General features: G+C 35.3%; 2 protein-coding genes across 2 annotated transcripts; both read left to right on the forward strand.

Annotated features, from left to right (window-relative positions):
* Positions 1-27,718, forward strand: Orco (odorant receptor co-receptor). Its single transcript, XM_076128156.1, has 11 exons — positions 1-125; positions 408-507; positions 1,395-1,605; positions 15,464-15,600; positions 18,321-18,481; positions 19,914-20,100; positions 20,501-20,714; positions 22,488-22,587; positions 25,021-25,125; positions 25,422-25,577; positions 26,512-27,718. The coding sequence occupies exons 2-11, from the start codon at positions 408-410 to the stop codon at positions 26,560-26,562; spliced, it is 1,422 nt and encodes a 473-aa protein (XP_075984271.1). The 5' UTR covers positions 1-125; the 3' UTR covers positions 26,563-27,718.
* LOC142981856 (uncharacterized) lies at positions 2,442-3,999 on the forward strand. The gene is made up of 2 exons (XM_076127992.1): positions 2,442-3,332; positions 3,478-3,999. Exons 1-2 carry the CDS (start codon positions 2,853-2,855, stop codon positions 3,997-3,999), a joined length of 1,002 nt encoding a protein of 333 aa, XP_075984107.1. The 5' UTR covers positions 2,442-2,852.
* Positions 27,719-27,912: the final 194 nt, after the last annotated feature.

Genomic DNA, 27,912 nt, shown 5'->3' on the forward strand with positions numbered 1-27,912 from the left:
CTGAAAGTGTAAAAGATACTCGTGTCTCTGTTGAATTTATTGAAGATGGGAATAATGGTTTCGCGACTGTAATTCTATTGGAGTCATTTTATTATTTTGGAGAAGGAACCAAATAATATTTCAAGGTACAAATTGTAAAATTTTATAAAATACGCAAATTATAAAATTAATTTAAGTGCTGAAAATTAAATTAGCCCTTTTTATTTTATAACAACATTGGGCAACAAAGTTATGATATAATAAATCAAAGCATAGAAAGGACTCAACATTAGAAAGATCTTAATACAATAGAAATATTATTTAATCTCAAAAAAATTGTAGGATATTTCGAAACGTAATCAAAATTAGTGTTAACAAAATTAAATTAAAGATAGCAGAAATGATGAGACGAGTGAATATTGTTGCAGATGATGAACAAAACGAAATACCTGGGTCTGGTGTCAGACTTGATGCCCAACATCAAGCTGATGCAAATGGCCGGACATTTTCTTTTCAACTATCATTCAGGTAAGTTAATTATTATTTATGGTTTATAGTGTGATGAATAGTAGCTCGATTTACTACTACTGTCGACTACCGACAACCGACATGTCGTCAAGAAATTTTGTATGAAAATCTGATCAGCGCCTCTGACAGGTGACGAAGGAAATATTTTGGCAGTACATTCTTAACGTCAAAATTTCGATACTCGACAATACCGAGTATACAAAATCGCGCTATAGATCAAGCTTCAGAATTTAGATACAATAAATAAGTAAACATAAAAAATAGAGTTCATACAAAAAAAGTAGTGAACCTAATTCGAATCAGTAAAAATGTTTTCGTCTTTCTCGACATAATGAACAAAACGTGTCAATTTCTTAATGATCTAAAGACAGTAGATATCCTCGGGGTTAATCCGAATAACAATATTATTCTTGCCAAAATGAATAAATAAGGAAAATGCCCCGTATATCGTTAAGAGCGTTTCACTTCTATCTGCGTCATAACAAGATCGTAAAAAGTTATTATCGAAGGGTAACATTTGGAGGATAATGTTCACAATGCCTTAGGGATCTTCGTTCTTAAAATCTTTGATGGCCTCCATTTTTGTTTCGATAAATTCGCTTAAGTTTCGTTGCTTGTCAATTTGACATTATCTAGAGTTTTCAATGTATATTCTTTAGTGCTTTTTCGTGTCTTACTGTTATTTGCTTTTACATTAGTCATTTATTTAAATACTTTTACTGAATTTACGATATTTGAAAATACTTTAAAGTTATCTTCTTTTGAATTTGCATAGTGATTTTGGATACTTGTTTCTTAATGGATACGACCTGCACAAAAAAATATTTTTTTATTGTTCAGTATCCAAAGGTCTTTCAGCAAGATTTCTATCATCAAAATCTTTTCAGAAAATGGCGGCATGACAATGTTACTCCGCAAGGTCTACGCGAGCGTCCACGCGTTTCTCATCGTCATCCACTTCGCATGTATGGGTATCAACATGGCTCAGTATTCCGATGAAGTCAACGAACTGACGGCTAACACCATCACGGTTCTGTTCTTCGCCCATACTCTTATCAAGTTGGTCTTCTTTGCGTTGAACTCCAAGAGCTTTTATAGGTAAGTGATAAGATATAAGTCAGGCTTGCTATACACATATTCGGCTTGGCATCTTCGGTTTGGCAATATTTATCGAACCAAACAAAAACGACTCGACGTTCTTGTTCGGTTTATGCCGATTGGGTACATCTACACTACGGTTTTGCCGCCCGGCTAGGCCGATTAATGCCGATCTGAATATGTGTGGAGCAAGCTATAAAAGTGTGTACCCTGCCTATTTGTTCAGTTATGCTGGATTACTGATCAGGACTTGTCCCATCAGGTTAATTGTGTGGATGACTAAAAACAATGATACTGTTAAGGCCAATCCACAGAAGTTGTTTAAAATATCTTCTGAGTTTTCTCGTAATTTTAATTTTCGGATTATACTGTGATAATATTATATAAGAATGAGAATCGTCTTCTTTACATAACTGAAGAAAATACTAGTAAGTACTCCCGAAGGCATAGAGAAATAATATTTAATTAATAAGTTCTTTTTCATTAAAATATAAAGAGAAAGAAGTTCAAAGCGAATTAATTAATATTTTTTGTCCAAGACTTACGAACGTATAATTGAAATAAGCAATAACATTTTAATTTCTGAAAATTAATCTCATGAACAATTTCATTAAAGTTTCTTTCTTATTACTAAGTTTAAGTGAGTACTTAATCAACAAAAGTAATATTTACTATATAAAAATAAGTCGGGTTTTCCTTCCTGACGCTATAACTCCAGAACGCACGAACCGATTTCCACGGTTTTGGATTCGTTGGAAAGGTCTCGAGCTCCGCGAGGTTTATAGCAAAGAAAATTCAGGAAAAAATTAAACAGAAAGGCGAAAAAACAGAGAAAATCATTTTTCTCATACAGCGCCATCTCTGATACATAGCATGTACTACATACCAATATCTCATACAGCGCCATCTCTGATACATAGCATGTACTACATACCAATATTTGTATCGTATTTCTTTTAATATTTTTATTTGACAGCTACTCATTGTAGATGGTGCCGGTGCGTGATATATTGTTTGACAGAGAATTTCATGTGAAAAAACGGTATTGTGTTCAAAAAAGTAAAAAATATAAGTTATTCGTTTCCTAACATTTTAATTGGAAACCAACAAATCAATTACGTGTATTGTTCAGATTTTTATTCGATTTCAACAGCAGGCATTTTGTCTTTAAGGTGGTAAGTTAAACTGTGTAAATTATGTGGATCGTGCATTTGAGGTTAAATTCACTACTCTGTCCATAGTCCAAAATGCCTAGAGGACGACGTGCGAACATCGGCCGCCGCACAAGACATGCAAGCCAGCAACAAGTGTATTCACAGAACTTAAGCGAAGTAAGACAAAATATAATAAGAGAAAATGCCCGATTAAGACAGCGCGTGAGCACACGAAGATCATTGGCATCATACAATCGCTTGGCATTCCAATATGATCCCACTGCGAACTACAGTAATGATGAAAATTTAGATATTGGACCAATGACGACTGTATGCCGATATTGTAATGCGTTAAAGTTTAAAAGAGAAACGGCTGGATTGTGTTGCGCAAGTGGAAAAGTCAAACTGGATCCATTACTTACACCACCACAGCCACTGAAACAATTGTTCGATGGAAGTGATCACGATTCCTACCATTTTCTTCAACACATCCTTGAATACAATAACTGCTTTCGCATGACTTCCTTTGGAGCTAATATCATTCGAGAAGGCGGCTTTATGCCGACTTGCAAGGTAAAAGATACAACACACAGAACCAATCACTCACACTAACAAAATGAATTGCAACAATAAAAACTACATATACACCAAACACTACACCATCACACGATCAGAAGTTACACCGTATTCTTCAACAAATGATTGTTTGCAATTACAGATACAAGGACAAATATATCATTTGCATGGTTCAATGGTGCCATCACCGGATGAGCCGCATCAATTTCTGCAAATATATTTTATTTCGTCGATGGTGGATCAGCTGAATGTGCGTTGCAATATACAGGGAACACAACAGTTAAAGAGACGAATTATAGAACAGTTGCAAGCATTTTTTCACGCTAATAACGCTGTGGTTAATATGTTCAAAACAGCATTGGAACAAATGCCATCGGATACGCACAAATTTGTCATAAGAGCGGATTGTACCCCAACAGGTGAACACGTGCGAAGATTCAATGCACCCACCGTTAATGATGTTGCTGCAATTATTGTTGGCGATCCAACTAAATCGCGAGACATTGTCGTTCAGCGAAGAAGCAATATCATGCATCGTGTAAACGAGACACATCGTTTGTACGATGCGTTACAATATCCAATCATTTATTGGCAAGGGCAAGACGGATACGACATCACGTTGAAGATGGTCGATCCAATTACAGGTAAAATATTCACACACTAATTATATTGCTATTATTGGTTTCTATTAACAATTCATTTAATTTTGCATTTTCAGGTGTATCAACGAATAAAAATCTAAGCGCAATGAATTACTATGCGTATCGTTTGATGATTCGTACACATGAGGAGAATGTCATTCTGAAGTGCCGTCGGCTATTCCAGCAATTCGCTGTCGACATGTATGTCAAAGTCGAGACCGAACGTTTAGCGTTCATCCGATACAATCAGGCAAAGCTACGATCTGAGGACTATATACACTTGCGTGATGCTATTCATTCAGATGGCGATGTTCAGAATGTTGGACGTCTGACGATTCTTCCATCATCATATATCGGAAGCCCACGCCACATGCACGAATACGCTCAAGACGCTATGACGTACGTGCGAAATTATGGAACTCCGGATTTGTTTATTACGTTCACTTGCAATCCGAAGTGGATGGAAATTGAACGTGAGATGGAACCGGGACAAAAACCGCAAGATCGCCATGACATAATCGCCAGAGTATTTCAGCAAAAACTCAAGGTTATGATGGATGTGCTTACTAAGTATCGAGTTTTTGGTGACACACGTTGTTATATGTACTCGGTGGAATGGCAGAAGCGTGGACTACCGCATGCTCATATCCTAATTTGGTTGCTGAACAAATTACATTCAAATGAAGTGGATGACATCATATCAGCTGAAATTCCTGATCCAGTCACTGATCCCCATCTACACGACATTGTGACGACGCAGATGGTGCATGGACCGTGCGGTGCTTTGAATCCATTATCGCCTTGCATGGCTGATGGAAAGTGCACAAAACGATATCCGCGACCGTTAGTTGCTGAAACAGTCACAGGGCACGATGGATATCCAGTTTATCGTCGGCGTTCAAAAGAAGATAATGGTCGAACTATTAAAGTCAAAGTTCAAAATCAAGAGATTGAGATCGGAAATGAATTCATTGTACCATATTGCCCGCTGCTATCACGAATTTTCGAAACACATGCAAACGTTGAGAGTTGTCATTCGGCCAAATCAATCAAATATTTGTGCAAGTACGTCACAAAAGGCAGCGACATGGCTGTGTTTGGTATTGCGTCGGAAAATGCGAATGACGAAATCAGCAACTTCCAAATGGGCAGATACGTCAGTACTAATGAAGCACTGTGGCGATTATTGTCATTTCAAATTCATGAAAGATATCCCACAGTTGTACATTTAGCAGTGCATTTGGAAAATGGCCAAAGAGTTTACTTCACTGAGGCTAATGCCGCACAACGAGCTGAGAGACCACCATCGACAACATTGACTAGCTTCTTTTCAATGTGTGAAACAGATCCATTCGCAGCGACGCTGATGTACGTTGAAATGCCCAAGTATTACACTTGGAATCAATCAACAAAGAAATTCCAACGTCGCAAACAAGGCACCCCAGTTCCAGATTGGCCACAGGTGTTTTCCTCTGATGCACTAGGTCGTATGTATACTGTTCATCCTAGAAATGATGAATGTTTTTATTTGCGACTGCTGTTGGTAAATGTACGTGGACCAAAATCATTTGCGCATTTGAAAACTGTGAATGGCCACCAATGCCAAACATATCGAGAAGCATGTCAACTATTGGGTTTGCTGGAGAACGATTCTCATTGGGATTTAACACTTGCCGATTCAGTTGTTTCATCAAATGCGTACCAAATACGAACGCTGTTCGCAATTATCATCACCACATGTTTTCCTTCACAACCAATGCAGTTATGGAACAAATACAAAGACGACATATGTGAAGATATCTTGCATCGTTTGCGCATTCAAACGAATAATCCTGACATGCAAATAACCGATGAAATCTACAATGAAGGATTGATTCTGATTGAGGATCAATGCTTGACTATTGCAAACAAGCTACTGATTGAAGTAGGAATGATTGCGCCAAATCGATCGATGCACGATGCATTCAACCAAGAATTAAATCGAGAGCTGCAATACAATGTTGATACATTTCAGGAATTTGTTCAAAATAATGTGCCGTTACTGAATGAACAGCAAAAACAAGTATACGAAACATTAATACAAGCGGTGGACAATAATACTGGTGGTCTATTCTTCCTGGACGCACCTGGAGGGACAGGGAAAACATTTGTCATTTCATTGATTTTGGCCACTATTCGATCAAGATGTGACATAGCTTTGGCGTTAGCATCATCTGGAATTGCGGCGACTCTTCTAGATGGCGGTCGTACTGCACATTCTGCGCTTAAGTTGCCACTCAATTTAAACACAATTGATACTCCAACATGCAATATTTCCCGATCCAGTGCAATGGCAAAATTGTTGATGCAATGCAAGCTCATTGTTTGGGATGAGTGCACAATGGCACATAAGAAATCACTTGAAGCACTTAACTTGACACTGAAGGATCTTCGGCGAAATAACAACATCTTTGGCGGCTTGATGATATTGTTGGCAGGCGATTTCAGGCAGACTTTGCCAGTAATTCCCCGTGGAACGCCTGCAGATGAATTGAATGCTTGCCTGAAGGCATCACCTTTATGGAATAACGTAAAAACATTATCGCTAACCATTAATATGAGAGTTCAACTTCAAAATGATCAAAGTGCTGCACAATTTTCCAAACAATTGTTAGCTGTTGGAAATGGAAAAGTCCCAGTTGATGCGACATCTGGATTAATTACTCTTACCAACGACTTTTGTCGATTTGTAGACTCTCAATTAGCTCTTATTGAAAATGTTTTTCCAAACATTAGTGAGAATTATCAGAATTATGCTTGGTTAAGTGAACGAGCAATTCTTGCCGCAAAGAATAATGATGTACACGCACTGAATTTCACCATTCAATCAAAAATAGCAGGCGATTTGGTGACATACAAATCCGTTGATTCTATAACAAATCTCGATGAAGTAGTAAATTATCCGACGGAGTTTTTGAACTCTCTGGAGTTACCAGGATTTCCACCACATAACTTGCAACTCAAAGTTGGTACAGTTATTATGATATTGCGTAATTTGAATCCACCGCGACTTTGCAACGGTACTCGACTTGCGGTAAAAAGACTTATGTCGAATTTGATTGAGGCAACCATCATTAACGGAAAGTACGCAGGTGAAAATGTATGTATTCCTCGAATACCAATGATTCCGACCGATCTTCCGTTTGACTTCAAACGATTACAATTTCCAGTTCGCCTTGCGTTCGCAATGACAATTAACAAGTCGCAAGGCCAATCGCTTAGTGTTTGCGGGATAAATTTAGAGAATCATTGTTTTTCACATGGACAGTTATACGTTGCGTGTTCACGAGTTGGTAAACCATCCGCTTTGTTTGTGTTAACGTCAGACCAAAAAACAAAAAATGTGGTTTACCAAAGAGCACTTCAATGAATCTTCGAATAATTTGCGGACACGTATAACGCTTCGATTCAGTATTTACTTTGGATTCACTTTCATATACTTAGAGAAGTTCAACTAAATTACACTTCATTTTTGTATTCAAAATGAATTCATTACTGTTGTGAAATGCAATATTTTTTTCCTTTTCAAATATAAAACATAAAAAAATGTTTCTTCATCTCTTAATCACAAAACGAAATGTTACATAAAACGAAGCCATTTGGTGGCGAAACGGAGTTCGCCGGGTTTGCTAGTATTTATTATAATTATAAAAACTTTTGAATTATTTCGCCCTCCTAGTTCAAGTTCTTCAGAAAATGAAACATAACTATTTATAGGGGAAGTCGCTAGGGCTATCGCTTTTGCCACGTGTTGTCGGGAATATCGATTTAAGTTGTGCGACGTTGCTCGACTTCGCTGGACATGGTACGCTTTCTGTACGGACACATGTATCGCAATGTCGCCAGACATTTCGTGGGACATTTGTCTACGGGTGTATCCCAGGGTTTCTTATAACCTTAAAACTTCGCGTATAATTAAAACTAGCTGACCCGCGCAACTTCGCTTGCGTCACAAAAGAGAGAATGGGTGAAATCGTTCCCCGTTTTTGTAACATATTTTACCTATACTCTCTCCTATTGGTCGTAGCGTGATGATATAGCCTATAACCTTCCTCGATTAATGGGCTGTCTAACAATGAAAGAATTTTTCAAATCGGACTAGTAGTTCCTGAGATTAGCGCGTTCAAACAAACAAACAAACAAACTCTTCAGCTTTATAATATTATATAGTATAGATTAGTATAGATAAGCACGTGCTTAAGTATAAGTATATACTGATGGATCATTACGCAATAATATTATTTGAGAATCCATGGCATTTAACGAGGCTGTGGTTGCTCCTAATTCACTGTGAGTAATTTCAGGACAGGCACTAGGAACGGTTATACATTTTTTTAACAGTCCTTTATGTTATTGCCCCGACGGGTTAATGTAAACTAACTTACAGCTGTCAACCAAGATAGCCAGACTTTCGATATCCGAGATAAAGCAGTAGCAGGCCATCCAAGTTAGTTATGGGGAAGTTATAGCGTACCTATCTAACTCAAGCCATCCTGTCAGGAGCAGGTGCTAGGTTTCGACAGTCAAAGCCAAGTTTAAGAGTCCGGGATTATATGGTTTAATGATGACTAGATGCATAACCAGGTACAGAATGCCGGGATAATCCCGCATTTCCCAGTCGGTCAACAGTGTGAAAATGATTTCAAAGTAACCAAAGTCATACACTTTCCAAGAAAATACAACAAAGATAGTATTTTTGTTTTTCCTTAATAAAGTATGTGAATTGATTGGTGTTTCCCGGCTCCGTTTTCCTTCAACATACATAATTCATAACGGTCGCAGTAATAAGTAGTTATTAGTTAATTTGTGGGAGGCAACGGCAGATGCTTACGTTTCCACGAAAGCAAAAATCTATTGGAAATACGTAACTTTGTTTCATAATTCACAAAAAATGGATTATTTAGCAAAAACACTACGTTTTTGAAGAGTGCACCATTTTGGTTTTTTTATCAAATTGTATTAATTTAAAGGCAGGGCAATGACAGGTGCTAAGAGTAAAAAAAAGCTCATTTTCGTTGTGGAACTATAAATAATTGTATTTTATGAAAATTGGCTTACCCCCGGTTTCTAAGGTACATTTGGCGGCAGTTTATCTATTCAATAGCGTTTAAACTTATAAAAAAATGCTATTCAATAGATAAACTACCGCTAACTGTACCTCAGAAACTGGGAGTTAGTGATTTAGGAGTTAAAGCGGGACAAACAAACAAATTTTCTGATTTTTATTAATGGGCAAAGTTGGATAATTCATTACGGTTGCAATAATAAGTAGTTTAAGTTAATTTGTGGGAGGCAACGGCAGATGCTTAGGTTTCCACGAAAGCAAAAATCTATAGGAAAAGCGTAACTTGGTTGAATAATTAATTAAGTAATGGTTTTGATGAACGCCCTACTTTGGTTATTTAGTGATTGATGTAATTAAAATTATTTCTATCAATATAATTTCCATATTTAGTAGTTTTAGCTTATTTTGTAATGTTGTAAAATCAGTAGTTATTGTGTTAATAAATAGTTTACCAATAGATAGGTTGTATTTTGAAAGTCCTAAGTTTGGTGTTTTGTAGAGTGAATTTGAGAGTGAAGGGTTTTTGATAGATTTTAAGATTGAGTTTCACATTCATATTTTTATAAGGGCATAGGGCGTTAATATACGTTCATCAATAATTATGAAACATAATTTTTGTGTAAAAACAACTTAGACTAAATTATTAAAGGGTACGAAGATTTTTTATTTTATTCAACAATGTAACTTTTTTTTGGCACATCCAAAATTAAAGCATCTTTTTTTATATTGTTTAACGATATAAAATTGATTCGAGATATTAATTTCAACAAGCCTCCATTGTGTTGGTCGTTTAATTAAAATTGTACGTGAAAACCTCGCGTCGATGCCGAAACAATTTATTCATAAGAAACCAATTAAATGATCAATAACGACCTGTCTATTGCATACGTAGTAGTGTGGAAGTTTAAATACGCTAGTTTTCTGGAACTATACTATACTAGCTGACCCGTGCAACTTAACTTGCGTCACATAAGAAAGAATGGGTCAAAATTTTCCCCGTTTTTAAAACCTTTATTGCTACTCTGCTCCTATTGGTCGTAGCGTGATGATATATAGTCTATAACCTTCCTCGATAAATTGACTATCTAACACTGAATTTTTTTTTCAAATCGGCCCAGTAGTTCCAGAGATTAGCGTGTTCAAACAAACAAACTCTTCAGCTTTATAATATTAGTAAGTATAGATTATTTTACATACATTAACCAAGTGGACTCCAGGCCTAACCCCTTCTTTATTACGGGAGGAGACCCTTGCCCACAGTTGGACATTAATGGGTTAAATTTATTTTTATTATTTATTATTTACTAGCTTTTACCCGCGACTTCGTCCGCTACCTGAATTTTCCCATGGGATTCCGTCATTTTCTCGGGGTAAAAAGAAGCTTATGTCCTTTCTCGGGTATCAAAATATCTCCATACCAAATTTCATGCAAATTGGTTCAGTAGTTTAGGCGTGATTGAGTAACAGACAGACAGACAGACAGAGTTATTTTCGCATTTATAATATTAGTATGGATTAATCTAGTAACCTTAAAGACGCATTTACACAAATATGACATGTGTTATCATGAATTATAGAGCGTCGTGTGACACTCTATAATTTGACACTAAGCTATTGGAGCCTAGACGGATTTTGAAGCGCCTCCTAAACTAATCCTTTAAGATGTCTTGAAAAGCATAGTCGTATCTATAGACATTTAATTTCTTTTTTTTCCTGGTCGTAGTACGCAGTGGCAATGGAGACTTGCACAGACAAACTTAACCCACTGTTAAAGTCAGCTTCCGACTTTGAAGCGCACATCCGTATCAACATTATTTAAAATGTCCAAAAATTCGAAATGCGTCTAAGCTCCAATAGCTATATAAGATGGAATTTTGCAACTAAACACCTTCGTTTTAGAAGGTGATGTTAATGTCGTCATTATGGGAAACTGTGTCCCATGGCCCTAATCCTGTGTTTTTAATGTTGGTTGTCATATTCTATTTAAATCAAAATCAAAATCAAAATCAAATCATTTATTCATTTAGGTCAAATATTGACACTTATGATAGTCGTTACAATTACTGAATCTACCACTAGCTCGGAAAGGGGGTAGAGCCTTATGAGAAGAGCTAGCGAGAAACTCACGGCCACTCTTTTCAATCGCCAAAAAGTTTTACAATGTGGTTGATACAATAATTGATCATGCGAGGAGCTGCCAACAATCAGCGATATAGACTAAACGTCAATTAAGTTAAATGAACATAGCTAGGTTATTTATTAGTCTCTGATCATACCGTATGTTGGGAGCACCTACTAGCATGTGATAATAAGAATATGGGCAGCAAGTGAGCACACTGGTTGTAAACATTATAAAAGAAAAAAGTGACAGTTTTATGAATAACATCAAATTGTACGTAACATCACCTATTTGCATCATTAATTGCCCATATTTTACAATATTTAGACCTACTGCTACTGAGTTTATACAATTTATAGCAAAGTTCCCTAATTTCAAAGAATCCTAATCAAGCGAGCGACTAATCCCAAGAGCTATTGTCGTTTAGATACTCATCAATTCTGTAATAAGCTTTCCTAACGAGATGTTCCTTAACAGCAACTTTGAATTTTGGCAGGGGTAAATCCATGATGTGCTTTGGAAGCTTGTTGAAGAAACGAATGCCGAGACCTACAAACGAATTGTGCACCTTGTGTAAACGATGATGGGGACCTACTAATTTGTGTCTGTTTCTAGTGTTGTAATTGTGTCTATCGCTATTTGTTGCGAAAGTCCCTAAATTTTGTTTTATATACAACAAGTTTGCAAGCACATACTGTGATGACACCGTCAGTATCCCTATCTGCCCAAAAAGCTCTCTCAAGGAGTCTCGCGCTCCTAAACTATAAATTGCACGGATAGCTCTTTTTTGAAGGACAAAAATAACATCTATATCAGCAGCCTTACCCCACAGTAATATACCGTAAGACATGACGCTGTGAAAATAACTAAAGTAAACCAGTCTTGCCGCATCCACACCAGCAAACTGTCTTACTTTTCTGATTGCGTACGCGGCGGAGCTGAGTCTCCCCGAGAGATGCGCTATTTGAGTGCCCCATTGGAGCTTGCTATCCAGACTGATACCTAAAAAAGTTGCCGAATCTACCAAATCGATAGTTTGTCCATTTACGACTATGTTAGTACCTAAATTCCTCGCGTTGGGCATAGTGAACCTAATGCACTTAGTTTTGTTAGAATTTAATAACAGATTATTACAAGTGAACCAGTTGTGGACCTGTTCAAGAATACAATTGATATCAATAAAACAAGACTTCGAACGATCTACTTTAAAAATGAGTGAAGTGTCATCTGCAAATAATATAATATCACATAAGTCCTGCACCTGAAAGGGGAGATCGTTTATATATACGAGAAAAAGAAACGGACCGAGTATCGAACCCTGAGGCACGCCGAGAGAAACAGCTGAACCTGAAGACCTTACACCATTGATATCTACTCGTTGAATCCTATTACTCAAATATGACGCAAGTAAATCGAGCGCTGTATCCCTAATTCCATAGTGGTTTAGTTTCCTAAGGAGCGTATTATGTTGGACACAGTCAAATGCTTTGGAGAGATCGCAGAACACCCCAATGGCGTCCTGGGATGTCTCCCAAGCATCATAGATATGCTTGACGAGCGAAATACCTGCATCGATCGTTGACCTACCCTTTGTGAAACCATACTGTTTACCATGAAATAGCTGATTCGAGTTAAAGTGACTTTCGAGCTGCTCTAATATGACCTTTTCGAAGATTTTGCTAACCGCAGGCAAGATGGAAATGGGCCTGAAATTGCTGGGCTCACTCTTAGATCCCTTCTTAAAGAGTGGTACTACTTTACTGTGTTTCATTAAGTCCGGAAACACACCAGCATCTACGCACCTATTAAATATTAAAGCCAAATGGGGGGCTATTTCCAGGATGATACTTTCTACTAATTTAACAGAGATGCCCCAGAGGTCAGGTGTTTTTTTGGAGTTGAGCGACCTAAAAGCCTTAACTACATCATTAGAGTTGATATGTTTGAAGAAAAAAACACTACCACACTCTTCTACACTATTTCGAAGTAAACATTCTGCCTTGGCAGGACAGGAATTCAAGGAGCTAGTTGTAGCTGTGGGAATATCAGCGAAGAAAGTATTGAACGTCTGAGCAACCTCTAAGTTGTTGGTGATAATCGTGTCATTTACTTTCAGTTCAAAATTATTTTCGCGCTGGATAGCACGACCTGTTTCGTTGTTAATGATATTCCATGTGGTTTTGATCGTATTGTCTGAGCTTTTAATTTTGTTGCTTAAGTGTAAGGATTTAGCAGCAACACAAGTTCTCTTAAAAATTTTTGAATAGTTCCTAACGTATTCAAGAAATTTAGGATTAAAATTGAACTGTTTCATGGAATAAAGCTCATACAACCTAGCTCTACTTTTATAAATACCTGCTGTCGCCCAATCGCAAAATTTGAGTTTCCTATTGTTATCTAGTATGGTTTTCTCTTTGAAGATAGTTTTGAACTTGGATTCAATAATGTTGAATAACGATGTGTAAAGGTTATCCGGGTGTTCTTCGGTGTCGTCTAACTTCGTCATAGCACTAGCTATCTCACTATTAAATAATACTAAACGATCCCTAGTAATAGGCCTACAAGTAATTTTCTTTAACCTATTATCTACCCTAACAGGAAATATAGCCTTCTGTCCACAATGGTCCGATGTTAATTCACTTAAGATTTCCCTACCTAAGCATTCGCAGTTACAGAATATATTGTCCAAGCATGTAGCAGAATGTGCAGTGATTCTAGTGGGCTCATTAAATAAAAAAACTAAATTAAATGATTTAAATAATGACTTAAGTCTCGTACTATACTCGTATTATGTAATAAATTCCGCCGTTTGAATGCAGTGAATACCATAAGTATAGTTACTCGCAATTATAATATTAGTAAAATGCTATAAAACATTTTGCGTTAAGTATGTTTCGCAGCACCAATACTTTCAGATAATTTTCGACCAGTATACGGCTCGCGACTCATTTTAATCCATTGATTGCTGAAAACACCTCGAAAACGATTTTAATAAAGCATAAAGTACCGAAGCACTGCGCCCAATTTTAATTTAGTAAGCAATACAAAGGATTTGTGAATGTGAAATGAATTTCATTTCGAGTTTCATTCGCATTTGTACGGGAATTTTGATGAAAATTGTTTTGTGCATGCTTATTTTTTTGTTTTTTAGGTTTCGACGTGGTTTTTATGATTGTAAAGTGTTTACTTATTTTAATATGCAGCGGTTTTTTAGAAAATTGTGTTATATGGAATTCACAAACAAGCAAGCCGTGTGGCTATCTTTAACAATTGGACTGATGCGTTAGCAAGAGCCTGTTTGCAAATATATCTGTGCAAAATTTATTAAGATTTTGCGTATAAAGTTTTCGTTTGTTTTTGTTACGTTTTTGTTTCATTTAGTGTTGATTTACGCACACAAACAAAAATGAGAAACACACAAAAAAAAGCTGTAAGATAAAGTAAATTCCACAGCACACATCTTATTGACACAACCGAATGTAGACCTTTAATATTTTATGAAACAATAAGAAACATAACTACAGTTCAGTTTTTCTTTAGTTCAGAGACTCAGAGCTGATTGTTATAAATAGTCAAGTTTGGATTAAGTCTTTAATTTTAATTAAAACAAAGATTTGAAGTGCTACTTGAGACATAGTCTTTAAACCCAACGAAACTGAAGCTCTTGACTTTTAACTAACAAAGTACTTTTGAAAGTAAAAGTGATTGAAACAAATAAAATACGGGCTTCGAGAAATTTAATAAAATAAGCAATGCGAAGATTGAAAATGGCGGTAGATGGATAAAAACCTTCTTAAGATTTTTCTTTGAAACCGGAATATTTAAAAAATGAGAACTGAACGTTTGAAATTTTTATCTTAAAGATTGAAATATTTCTCTGTAAGTACTTGTCTTCGTTAAAAATTAACCTGGAACGGAGGAATCTTTTGAATAATACTGAGACGAATATTTTATCGTTAAAGATTTTGTAAGACGGTTGACAAAGGGTACATTTATTTATAAATGGGATTTGAGGATTCTCAAAAGGTACAAGTAGAGGGCCAGGGCAAGGATTTGCATTTACTAAAATAACGAACATTTCGGAACTTTTTCTACAAATTTCTATGAAGTAGTAGAGCTAAAAAATAAATAAAAGTCGTACTTTAAGGGCAAAACTGCTAAGCTGATTTTGATGTAATTTCACAAGGAAGTTTTAAGCTCGGGGTTAAATATGGGCTACTTATGTTCTTAATTATTTTAGTAAGTAGAAATTTCTTTCTCCCAGGACTTTGGCAGTATGGAACCAGTCGAACAGCCACCCATTGTTCACGGAGTCTGATGCGCGCTACCACCAGATATCTCTCACCAAGATGAGGAAGCTGCTCTACTTCATCTGTGGCATGACTGTCCTGTCTGTTATCAGTAAGTAATTAAGATTTTAATAACATAAGCTGTGCCTCGATTCTCTACTACTATCGACTACCGACAACCGGCTAGCTATCGAAATTTTGACATTTAGAATGTACTGCCAAAATGTCGTTGTTGTCGACAGTAGTAGAGAATCGGGGCACTGAAGTGAAGATTGAAAATGACGGTAGATGGATAAAAACCTTCTTAAGATTTTTCTTTGAAACCGGAATATTTAAAAAATGTGACCTGAACGTTAAACCTTCAAGTGGCTTGAACAAATTTGACACTAGGTTGACCACTAACCATACGACAAGAAGAAGAAGTAATTAAGTATGGTGTCTCTTTATTTCTTAAACTTCCTCCGGACTTATTGAAATGAATGAAATGAAATGAAATGAAAATAATTTTATTGTTGGCAATAAACAAATATAAACAATAAAAAAAAAGAACAATTATGTGCACGTATTGCCAACAATGAGGCCCTCATTCAGCTATATGCTGCAATACCACGAAGATATTGCAGCGCTGGTTTTCAATGAGAGCCTCATTTTGAGCGATACTGTTACTTATCTAGGTTACTACAGCAAGTATTAGGTCTTACTTAATATTAATAATAATTAATAATTGATACAATGATAATTTAATAAAATAAATATATTTATATTAATAATACTTTATAGGCAATTTATAGGCCTGATTTAATAATAAAATCTATGATTGAAATTACAATAATAATAATAATTTGTATGCAATTTGATAATGAAAATTCTATGCTCCATATACATATACATACACCTTTATGTATTTACGAAGGAGAGTCGGTCTATGCACTATTTTCAAAAATTAACATTTCTATAATTTCGTTGATGTATTTAGGTAAGTTTAGCTACTCTTTTGCAAATCGGTGGTTAGTAAACCATAGGGTATTGAAATAATAATCATCTGCAATCGTGAACATTGAAACAAGTACATAATAATATTTTCTATGTTGATAAATCGATTTTAATAAAATTTTACATCCCTTCATACTACGAAATACTCAAAATCAGATATAGGTTGCTTTCTCTAGAATAAACTTTAAAGGAAACAAAAATGGGATGAAACTCTATTCGCGAGCAGAGCCGAGAGGATCAGCAAGTGCACTGTAATGAAGACATTAATTTCCAAACCGCACAAAGTACATTCCAATATTTCAGTCTTGGTCACATCAATTAGCCTCAGACTATCGGAACATCCTTTACGTAATTTACGATATCATCGGGCTGCATGTCTTAGCTACAGTACAGTGTGCATTACGGTTGACTGAACATACAGACAGAGGGTTTATAGCATTATCATAATTATTATTGTGATTATGCTTAAGCAACTTTTTAAAGTCCTTTTATTTAATACTAGCTGATCCGCGCAACTTCACTTGCGTCATATAAGAGAGGCTTGGTCATAATTTTCCCCGTTTTGGTAACATTTTTCACTGCTACTCTGCTCCCATTGGTCGTAGCGTGATGATATATAGCCTATAGCCTTCCTCAATAAATAAGCTATCCAACAGTAAAAGAATTCTTCAATTTGCACCAGTAGTTCCTAGTTCCTGAGATTGGCGCGTTCAAACAAACAAACAAACTTTGCCATTTTATAATATAAGTATAAAGTTTTTTTCTGCCTGATTTTCGATTTTAAAAAGCGGAACCACATTTCAATAATATTTCTACTGATCAACTACTTTTTTATTAATAAAATTCTCCATTGTGCAAAGTTAACTAGTTTATCTGTACGCACAACAACAATATGCTAGCAACAAATTAACAGAAATATAGCCAAAGTCACAAGTGAAGCCAGTTTAAACAAACATGTACAATACATGTATGTATGTATGCATGTATGTACATACAAGCCATGAATTGGTGTGGTATGTCGGTGAATATATTGCATTGGCCGGCCCATGTGTACTGTTGCGGATTTATCAAGGTGAATGGAACAATCGGTTTTGGTTGTTGTGTTTAATTGCTTATTGTTATTGCCATTGCTCCTGTCAGATGCACAATATAATGTGTGACTTTAGTATCTATACTAATATTATAAAGCTGAAGAGTTTGTTTGTTTGTTTGTTTGAACGCGCTAATCTCAGGAACTACTGGTCCGATTTGAAAAATTATTTCAGTGTTAGATTGCCCATTTATCGAGGAAGGCTATAAGCTATATAACATCACGCTATGGTCATTAGGAGCGGAGTAGCAACGAAAAATGTTACAAAAACGGGGAAAATTTTGACCCGTTCTCTTTTATGTGACGCAAGCGAAGTTGCGCGGGTTAGCTAGTTAAAGATAAATAAGATAGTTGACTGTGTTAACGAAAAATTAATAAAGCTTTACTCATAAAAAGTTCAGGCTATGTAGTTTTTATCGTAAATTATGTTGAATTTGTAATTATTCTGATACCCACGAAAATACGAAACTGCGACGTTTATGCTACATCGTATTTCTATCCTAAAATGTGTTTTTAATATTTCATAAAAAAACTGATTTGACTGGTAGTCCAGTACCCTATTTGTTTTATCAACAAAAGGCCACTTCTTCCCATTTAATCCATGTGAAGCTCTTTTCAACTTTTAGTTAATAATATTTTTAATATCTTGCTGCTTATAGTTCTATCAGTTGAATACGGTTAGTCTAATGAAACAAATCATTTATGTGAACCCAATAATTCTTTACGTAAGTCTTCATATTGTTGTGCAGGCTGGGTGACCCTCACGTTCTTCGGTGAGTCAGTCCGCCTGATTACCAGCAATGAAACCAACGAGACCCTGACAGAACCAGCCCCGAGGCTGCCGCTGAAGGCCTGGTATCCCTTCAACGCTATGTCCGGCACTACGTATGTGATCGCCTTCGCTTTTCAGGTAAGACTGTAGTTTTATTAAATTATCGGTTTATTTTCTTACTATCTGTAATAGGTGATGGTTGAAAAGGTCAATAAAATATACCCAGTTTGTTTTTTAACATGTTAGCCATAGCCATATAACTCAAAAGAGAACGAAACTTTAGCCAATATTGGACTACTGAGGACACCTATGATTTATAATCAACGCAAGAACAAGATACATTAATAAGGATACAAGTTATCTTCAAAAATCTTCAGTAATAAAATAACAAATCCTTTGTTTTTATTTGATAGTTGAGTCGATCTGTGCCTCGATTCTGTACTACTATCGACTACCGACAACCGAACATGTCATCAAGAAATTTTGTATGAAAATCTGATCAGCGCCTCTGACGGATGTCGTAGGAAACATTTTGGCAGTACATTCTAAATGTCAAAATTTCGATAGCTAGCCGGTTGTCGGTAGTCGATAGTGGTACAGAATCGAGGTACAGAATTCAGACTAAAAAGATTTTGACTCCTAGGGACTACTATTTCATGAAAACATAATTTTTCCTTACAATCTTACAAAGAGGAGCTCGTGGCTTAGTTAACAACAGCCGCGCGGATCGATCTCTGAGGTTAAGCCACGCTTGCCGAGGTTGATCTGCGAATGGGCGACCATCTTATACATATCGAGTTCCTCCGTGTTTCGGAAGGCACGTTAAATTGTGGGTCCCGACTGTAATTTTCGTAACAGTAACATAAAAGCAACGTACGAACACTAAATCTTTCACGGGTCCGCTGAGAATCACCACTTCTATACAAAAGAAGCCTGTTGAATTCCCCAAAATGTTTCGTACAAGTACTCTGCGTGACCTAACGTAATTACCTCAAGATGATGTAGTAAGGGTTCATTGTATTTTATTTCAGAGAGGAAACATTATTTAATAACTGAATATTGTTAAGATTTTCCTCAAACACGCAAGAGTTACAAAGGAAATTGTTTATCTCGTTAAACTAATGGTTTTGTTTAAATCATGCAATATTACTACTTTACAAGAATTTTTATTCAGCTATCCTTATTCTGTGAAAAAAGGTCCTATATAAGTCTAGTTCTCGGAAATTATAAAAAAAAATCATCTTTAAGAAGACAAGTAATTATCATTCCGCAAGGACTTTGTAAAAATATTAATAAAGTACAAAAATAATAAAAAACGTAGGAAATGTACGAAAAATTTTACAACATCCACAAAATAATATTTGAGGATCACGCAAAAAAAATTCAGTGTGAAAGAAGCGGTCTTTGCTGAGCAGCAGACAACTTGAAAAGCCAGATAACATTAAACCGGACTGACTAGTTACATGTCTTTCCGTTGCTATAACATTTTAACCACGTCAAAAATTCTCCTCTTTTCTGCAAAAAGACTTCAATAACAATACTCTCTTAAAACTCCGGTTTCTTCCACTAGGTCTACTGGCTTCTCTTCTCCATGGCGATCGCAAACCTCATGGACGTCATGTTCTGCTCCTGGCTGATCTTCGCATGTGAACAGCTGCAGCATCTGAAGGCTATCATGAAGCCTCTCATGGAACTGAGCGCTTCACTCGACACTTACAGACCCAATACTGCTGAATTGTTCAGAGCTTCTTCTACAGGTAGTACCAAAATTTGTGTTTAAATTTTACAATGTTCGGGACCTTACTTACAGGCGTTATTCTTTGTTAATGTTTTCTGCTTTCAAAGCTGGTTTTGGAATATTAGATTTGGAGGTGAAATAAGGAGTTATCATATGGACAAGTTATTTTTGCAACGAGAAAAAATTATTTTCTAAAATTATTTCAACCTACAGAACGTTTTGACGCCGATTGACCACGGTATATTGCGTTAAAATAGGAAAATAGCCACAAGAGATAGAGAATAGATAATAGAACAATAGTCACTCCTCAGTTGTTTTATTAACTTTTGATTGTCTTCAAAAAGGAGGAGATTCTCAAAATGTCTACATGATCTACTCAATTTCAATAACAACAAAATCACAATTCTTCTCTAAAACAGAAAAATCAGAGAAGATCCCGGACGCAGTAGACATGGACATCCGCGGCATCTACTCCACGCAGCAAGACTTCGGCATGACGCTGCGAGGGGCTGGAGGTAGACTGCAGAACTTCAATGGAGCGAACAACAATCCCAACGGTCTGACTCCGAAGCAAGAGATGCTGGCACGGTCTGCTATCAAGTACTGGGTGGAGAGACATAAGCACGTGGTCAGGTATGGAAAATAAAAATCTTTAGCACTTTATAACGAAGTTCCCTACCCGAAATTGGCCAGCGTGGTGGGCTCAAGGCTAACCCCTTCCTCATTACGGGAGCAGATCCTTGCCCAGCAGTGACATTAATGAGTTAAATTTATTTATTTTATAACTACCAGCTAATTTATGCTGCTGCACTCCATATTGCCCTATTTCAGCCCCAAACTGTTGATTGGAAAATAGTGTCTGTTCGGTCACGCTTTCTCGCCTTTTCTCGCCGAAACCTATTTTGGTGAATTTTGGCCCAGAAGTACATATATTTATTTTATAAAAATAGACACCTTTTTTACTTAATTTAAGCTCTTAGAGCTTAAAACTAAAACTAAGTGCGTTAAGGTAACCGCGCGGTTAAGCTAGAATCGTAATAAATAGCAATGAAGAAGTTTTCCACTACAAAGTATGAGAATCTACGGAAATGATAATTATTTAAACAGTATTGAACGTATTGATCGTTCTACACAAGGGCAATGTCAATTCGCACATCAATAATGACATCGTGGGAACATATGTGTGCCGCAGTTTGTGATCGATTGAATAAGTCTTTATAAATTGTATTGAACTTGGCTTAGCCTATAACAATTATGCGAAGTTATTAATTTTCGTAAAATACTAGAATTAAAAATAACGACTTTTGCTATACTTTGCTAATATTTACAGAAATTTTAATAGGAATTTGTTAATTTGATACTTTAAAGGCTAGCTTTACGAGTGACTATTTAGTGTCTAATAGCGTAACCGACAGATATAGTGATGTTAAAATTCCGCCTATGAAAAATTTTGTTTAGACATAAAAGTTTTGGGTCTTTATTAGATTGTTACGTTACATACATCTATATTTCGAATATAATTCAGAAGAATGTAAAGGTACGTCAAATATTGTTACGCTCTGGTTACGACATATAAAATTAAAAAAAATCTATAAGTGATTACGTTATACTCTTGCAGAATAGAACAGCAAAAACAATACATTCTAAATATCCAGACATCTTCTCTCTCGTGGCAATTATTTACGTACACGACCATAACAAGACTGTAAGCCACACACTTAGTAATTTTCCTCCAAGTTGCCAACTAGCAGCCAAAGTGGCTGTTGTTAATCGAACAGTTCATAATACTAAACTTAAATGACCTCTGGCCACCGCAAAGGCACAAACTATCTTCAGGGACCTATAATCTGCGGTCCAAAGCCGTTCTAGCTCTCAACAAGGCGAACTTTGTGAAACTAACTTAGGTTTGAACTAAGTTTCTCGAATACGGAATGATGTTTAAAACGTTTGCGGTCTTCATAAATTTAGTTTTAAAATTGTTAGTTTGAAATATTTCAATTTAGTTGCGGAATGTTTTGACCGCAGTTATTGAGGTTTGTGGTTGTGTTGAATGCTACCATAAAAATAAAGATAAAGTGCTTTATTAATTTTATGTTTACTCAGTCATTAAATTTGAATTGATATAACGTTGGTCAACGTTTTACTGAGTTTTTTACTAGTATCAAATCTTAGTTAGCCCGAGTTCTGATGAAGCAAGAGGGTAGTTCATCTTCATGGCCTTAATTTTTTTTATGTGTTTACTTGCCGTAAGTTACGATGGGATTTACTTAAATTATAAATTAAATACCCCATAATTTAAAGAATAAAATATACTATTACCACTTATAATCCAAAATAAATGTACATTTGAAGACAATTGTGTAAGAACTCTTCATAATTAAATTTCTTAATATTGTAATTTCCCAGGCTGGTGGCATCTATCGGCGATACGTATGGTACTGCTCTGCTGTTCCACATGTTGGTGTCTACCATCACGCTCACGCTGCTTGCTTACCAAGCTACTAAGGTAAGTGTCCCGAACCATCAAGATTAGCTATCATTGTAGCAATGTAACATATATGTTTCGCACTTCTACGTATTCTAAAACGACTCGTAATATATTAGGTCGGGGAAAAAGTCTTTTCGCATTATAGTATGTATGAACTTGTAATAAAATCTTTTCTCTACACAAAAAAGCTCGATATTTGGGGACCTCAAGAGCTCACTGAAAGAAACCTAATGAACCGTGTACTCATTTGTGATTCTTGAGGCCTAAGATTTTATTACAAGTTCATACATACTATAAAGCGAAAAGACTTTTCCCCCGACCTAATATTACTAGGTATTTATGCATTCAAAGAAATCGAATGTATCGTCATTTTTTCTAATAGGATTTAGTAGCGATTTTGGGCGTATAAAATAAATGTTTTGAAAAATTTGCTCGTGAATTTTGCTTCGAGTTTTATTATTTTTGTAGTCGGTAACATTAAACAACAAAATAACGTTATGCAACTAAATAATAACATAGTGCAATTAATTGAAACGATTGAAACAACTTTCTAAAGTAAATAAACCTTATTTTGCGACTGACAAATAAACATGTAGCGAAATAATTGCGTGCACAATATCAATAAACATCCAATCAAGAACGAAACACATCTATTTTTTTATGAAAATAATATTTTATTTACAAAAAATCGTAAAACCATTATGTATGCTATGTACCAGTTCGTTTCACAAGCTTTTCTTATTTGGTTTGCGGGTTTTTGTTTTAAATGTTTTTTTATTAGTTACAATTGAAAAGCTACGATAGATTTTCTCTAATATCTCCAGTTATCAGATAGTGTCATCTACGACCGGTTTCGCTATAATTGAGACTATTGGTTAAATTAAATCGGAATATTCATATTCATTCATACATTTGCTTTCACTTATATCAGTAAATTGTGAAACAAACAATAATTGTTAAGAAGTAGATACTTATTCCGAGAAAAACTATTTTTTTTAGTAAAATCTGCCACTTAGAAACAAAAACCCAAATTGTTTATATTTTATTCTACGTATCGTGAAAGTTAGTAAAGTTATATTACAATGATTAATGTTAAAATATCGCACAAGAGATTGAGGTTGTGACCCTCGCTCGATGGTCCTTGAGACCTCGAACACAGCCTCAAATATGAATGATCATAACTCAACCTTTTACTCAAGTTTTCCGTACGAAACAGTAAAATTGGGATCTTAAGACTGGTTTGTTCCGTTTTTTTTCTTGGTTCTTTGACATATTATAATACATTTTTTTTATTATCATGCCTGTTGAACTTGAATATGTAGGCAGAGGTAAAATACATCCCGTTTTACTGTTTACTATATTAGTGCCATGTAAGTAACAGTCTTAATTTTCATGCTCAATGCAATCAAATGCATATCAGCGCACCGTTTTGAAATCACATCTGCTTCATAATGCTATAAGCAGCCAGATAAAGATTATTATTTACGACTAATCACGTCTACAAAGCTTTTGAAAAATAATGACAAATAATCCAAATGAAACCTCTGGTAACAAACTATAAAACCTCATTAACAGCAATGGTTTACAATGCCGCTGGAACCTATCCTAAAGGTTCCCTATTAATTACTCCAAACTTATTTTTTGAGCAGTTGCAAAACTCAACTTTTATCATTAACTGGTCTAATAAATTATTCATTGTAAACTTTTAGTTCAATAAAATATTGCAAATAAGGTCCTAATTAATTACAGAGTTTATCTATAGAAATGTTATTAAAAACTTTGTTGAACAGCACTCGAATGGTTCAATTAAAACTAGTTTGCAACTGTTCATTTTGAAGATAAATAAGCTGAATTAGCCATTTAATTAGAAGTTTAGTTACGAATTATATAAAATTTTGCAAACGGTTTTAGTTACCAGATTACTATATAGTTTCTCACGACTTTCTGTATCGTAACGAGTATTACTTACTAGCTAAACTTCTTCACAATCCATGTTATGTTTATGAAAGTGATTTAGCAAAATTATACATTTTTGTCATCCGTCAGTCCATGTTCGATAGCTGTCAGCGACCAGCATCTGCTAGTGTGCGGGGTGTAGTGACTAGTTCCTTCATCTAGCTTCCGGAAAGCGACTAACCCCCGGTTTCTGAGTACATTTAGCGGTAGTTTATCTATTCAATAGCGTTTTTTTGTATGAGTTTTGACGCTATTGAATAGATAAACTACCGTTAAATGTACTCAGAAACTGGGGGTAAATCGACTAAATTTAGGCGTTTACAAGTGCGTGAGGGTGCGATGCTAGTCGCTGCATCTTGCTTCAGAAAAGCGACTCAATCGCCAATCGCCGATGCTAAAAGTAGCTAGTACAAGGTCTCTCTTCCACCTGCATAAGACAGGCTAGTACTTAGTCATGACTGTTACTGGTATTTATTATGTTGTTTTTGTTTCTAGATCAACGGTATCAACGTGTACGCCTTCAGTACTATCGGTTACTTGAGCTACACTCTCGGACAAGTATTCCACTTCTGTATTTTCGGCAACAGGCTTATTGAAGAGGTCATTTCTTATCGTATTCTTGATTATAATTATTACGTACTTGTGTTGATTATCATAAAACAAGGCTGCTTTAGTTTGTGAAAGAAATTACTGATTTCTTTCAGGCGTCGAAATGATTACATATTAATTATAATGTCTATTTGGAATTCAAAATATATTGGATCAAAACAATGAGCATAGATTTGCACAATTCTGTTCACATCGAAAAATAGATTGCAAGTTTTCATTGAATTATATCGATTTAAGATCGTGAGAAACTATGTTTAGCTCATATATGCGTATATTTTTTTACCCAGAGCTCATCGGTAATGGAAGCAGCGTACTCGTGCCAGTGGTACGACGGCTCTGAAGAAGCGAAGACATTCGTCCAGATCGTGTGCCAGCAGTGCCAGAAGGCCATGAGCATCTCCGGAGCCAAGTTCTTCACTGTGTCCTTGGATCTGTTTGCTTCGGTAAGGAGGAAAAAATATCTATACGTCGGTTAGGGATGATAGTAATAATTGTAATAAAGTCGTTCAGTAAAGTGATTTCCTACACTCGGTGCTGTTGAGTATCAACAGTTGACATTTGAAAAAAATGTTCTTACGGAACACACTGGGACCGCTGATACATAGATATAAATTCAACATTTCTCGATAGTGGTATCTTAGACAATAATTTCGTATCAGTTGAGTGGTATCTGGTAGTATGTAAAATGAAACAGATAACAATACTTTCCGTAGAAGCTTTTGTTCATCAAATTGACTTCTAACGTACACCAAGCTCTATTTCAATTTTTAGTAAAATTCTCACAATTACGCCCGTCCCTAAATAAATTACAAGAAAAAAAGGATTCTCAAAACAAACCTAAATTACTGAATTCTACAAATTGTTCGTTGTCAACCTCAACCCTTGAAGGTAATCAAATCTTTAGAAAGGGTTGGAAAATATTTAGACTATTTTAAACGTAACGTTAGTTGTTTCGTAAACATTTAAAATATGTAAATAAATGACTGCTATTCTTACAGTAGTCAACACCATTTTTACGAAAAGTTAAAAAACAAATATCGCCTGTCGTTTATTTCTTTAACTCATAAATATTAAGTTAACTATCTAATATAAAAAGATTTATAAACTGAAAAACGATTTTTTTTGCTTATAATATATGAACAACCTGGCAACTATTAAAAAAAATGTATGAAAAACTGTTCAGCGCCCCCAGCGCATTCCGTGAGCACCACTCTTTCCAAATAATTTTAGATTTCACTCACACACTCCTTAGAACCGCGTAGAAAATGTACCTTATAAAATAGTAGAGATAAATTCTAACGAGAATAATTTCTTCAAGAAAAGTTTATGTCAAACTACTTCACATTTCAGTGACACTTAATTTAAAATTTTTTTCAGGTGCTGGGTGCCGTAGTCACATACTTCATGGTGTTGGTCCAACTCAAGTGAACAAGAAAATTTATCACAATTTTTCTTTCAGTTCTGAAATTCAGCATCTTTTTGTTAAGAGTATGTTTCGTTTGTTTTAAAGTAAGGTTAAAATTGTCTGTTATTTTAGTACAACTTTGTTTATTCAAATTTAACAAACAATGTTTATTCTAAAGTAGTTAATTTCATAGTTCATTTGTGATTGTGGATATTAAGAATCTTTATTATAGTATTACCGAAGGTAAAGTTCAGGAGACGACTGCAGACTTTGGACTGCGACTGACTGCAGATGCAAAAACAATAACAGTTCACAATACAGATACTTCAACTAAAATAATTACTGTCGCAACGCGCTCGACTATAATTCACCCGAAATTTATTGCATAGAGATTGGTATCGCTTGCAGTTAGCAGTTTAAAGTTATGCAGCCTGCAGTTGCGGCGGGTACTGTCATGCAGTTGGCTGCTGCAGTCGTTTGCAGAATACGGTTGTATTTTTTCATACATAACTAATCAAAAATAGTGATTACATGTCACTTATCCTAAAATATAAACTTAAATAAGAAGTAGAGTACCTTGAAAATAGATGCAAGAGTAGAATTTGGAGCTTGTTTCACAACAGTTAGGTACGCTTTTGGATTAAATAATCGAAATATGGTGAAACTAGCCCACTGTGTAAAATATAAGAATATAATATACTAAATTAAGAAGTATTTTTATAATAATTATTAATTATATTACGCGTTTAATTTGCAATTTCGGATGAGGACCAAGATTTTATTTACACCTGCTTTAAAATTTTAATTAATCATGTGTGTTGTATTTTTTTTGATTTAGCTTCTCAAATACTGTTGGAAATTTAATTTAACCAAGTTCCTCTTATATAATATGTTTATTTAATTAATGAAATTTAATCATTTTGTCGCTTGGTCCAAAGATCCAAGACTAAGCACTTCATTTTCGTTAGATAAATAAATATTTTGCAAATATATTTTTATCGAGTACTTTCAAATTAGAACTCATATTGTGATATCGTATGTAGAAGTAACAAATTATATTGAAAATTATAGATATTTTTAGTAATGTCATAAAAACGTTTTTGAAATGTTGTTATTTTTCCACATCATTTTAATGTAGATACAATAAATCATGTTGTGTTTTTTAAATAAATTATTATCAGAAAAATACTTTTTTTTACCTCCCTTTACAGCCTTTTTAGTATTTTTTAAGCTACTAGTGGCAAAGTAGCAACAGCTCCACGGATCGTTCTCTTGATAGTATTTAACGTACCCTCTGTATTTTGGAAAGCACATTAAATTATAGTGCTCAGCTATCATTTTCCAAAATCTTTGAAAGTCGTTACCAGTAGTCA

The sequence above is a fragment of the Anticarsia gemmatalis genome, chromosome 20 (genome assembly GCF_050436995.1).
Source record: "Anticarsia gemmatalis isolate Benzon Research Colony breed Stoneville strain chromosome 20, ilAntGemm2 primary, whole genome shotgun sequence".
Lineage (NCBI taxonomy): Eukaryota > Metazoa > Arthropoda > Insecta > Lepidoptera > Erebidae > Anticarsia > Anticarsia gemmatalis.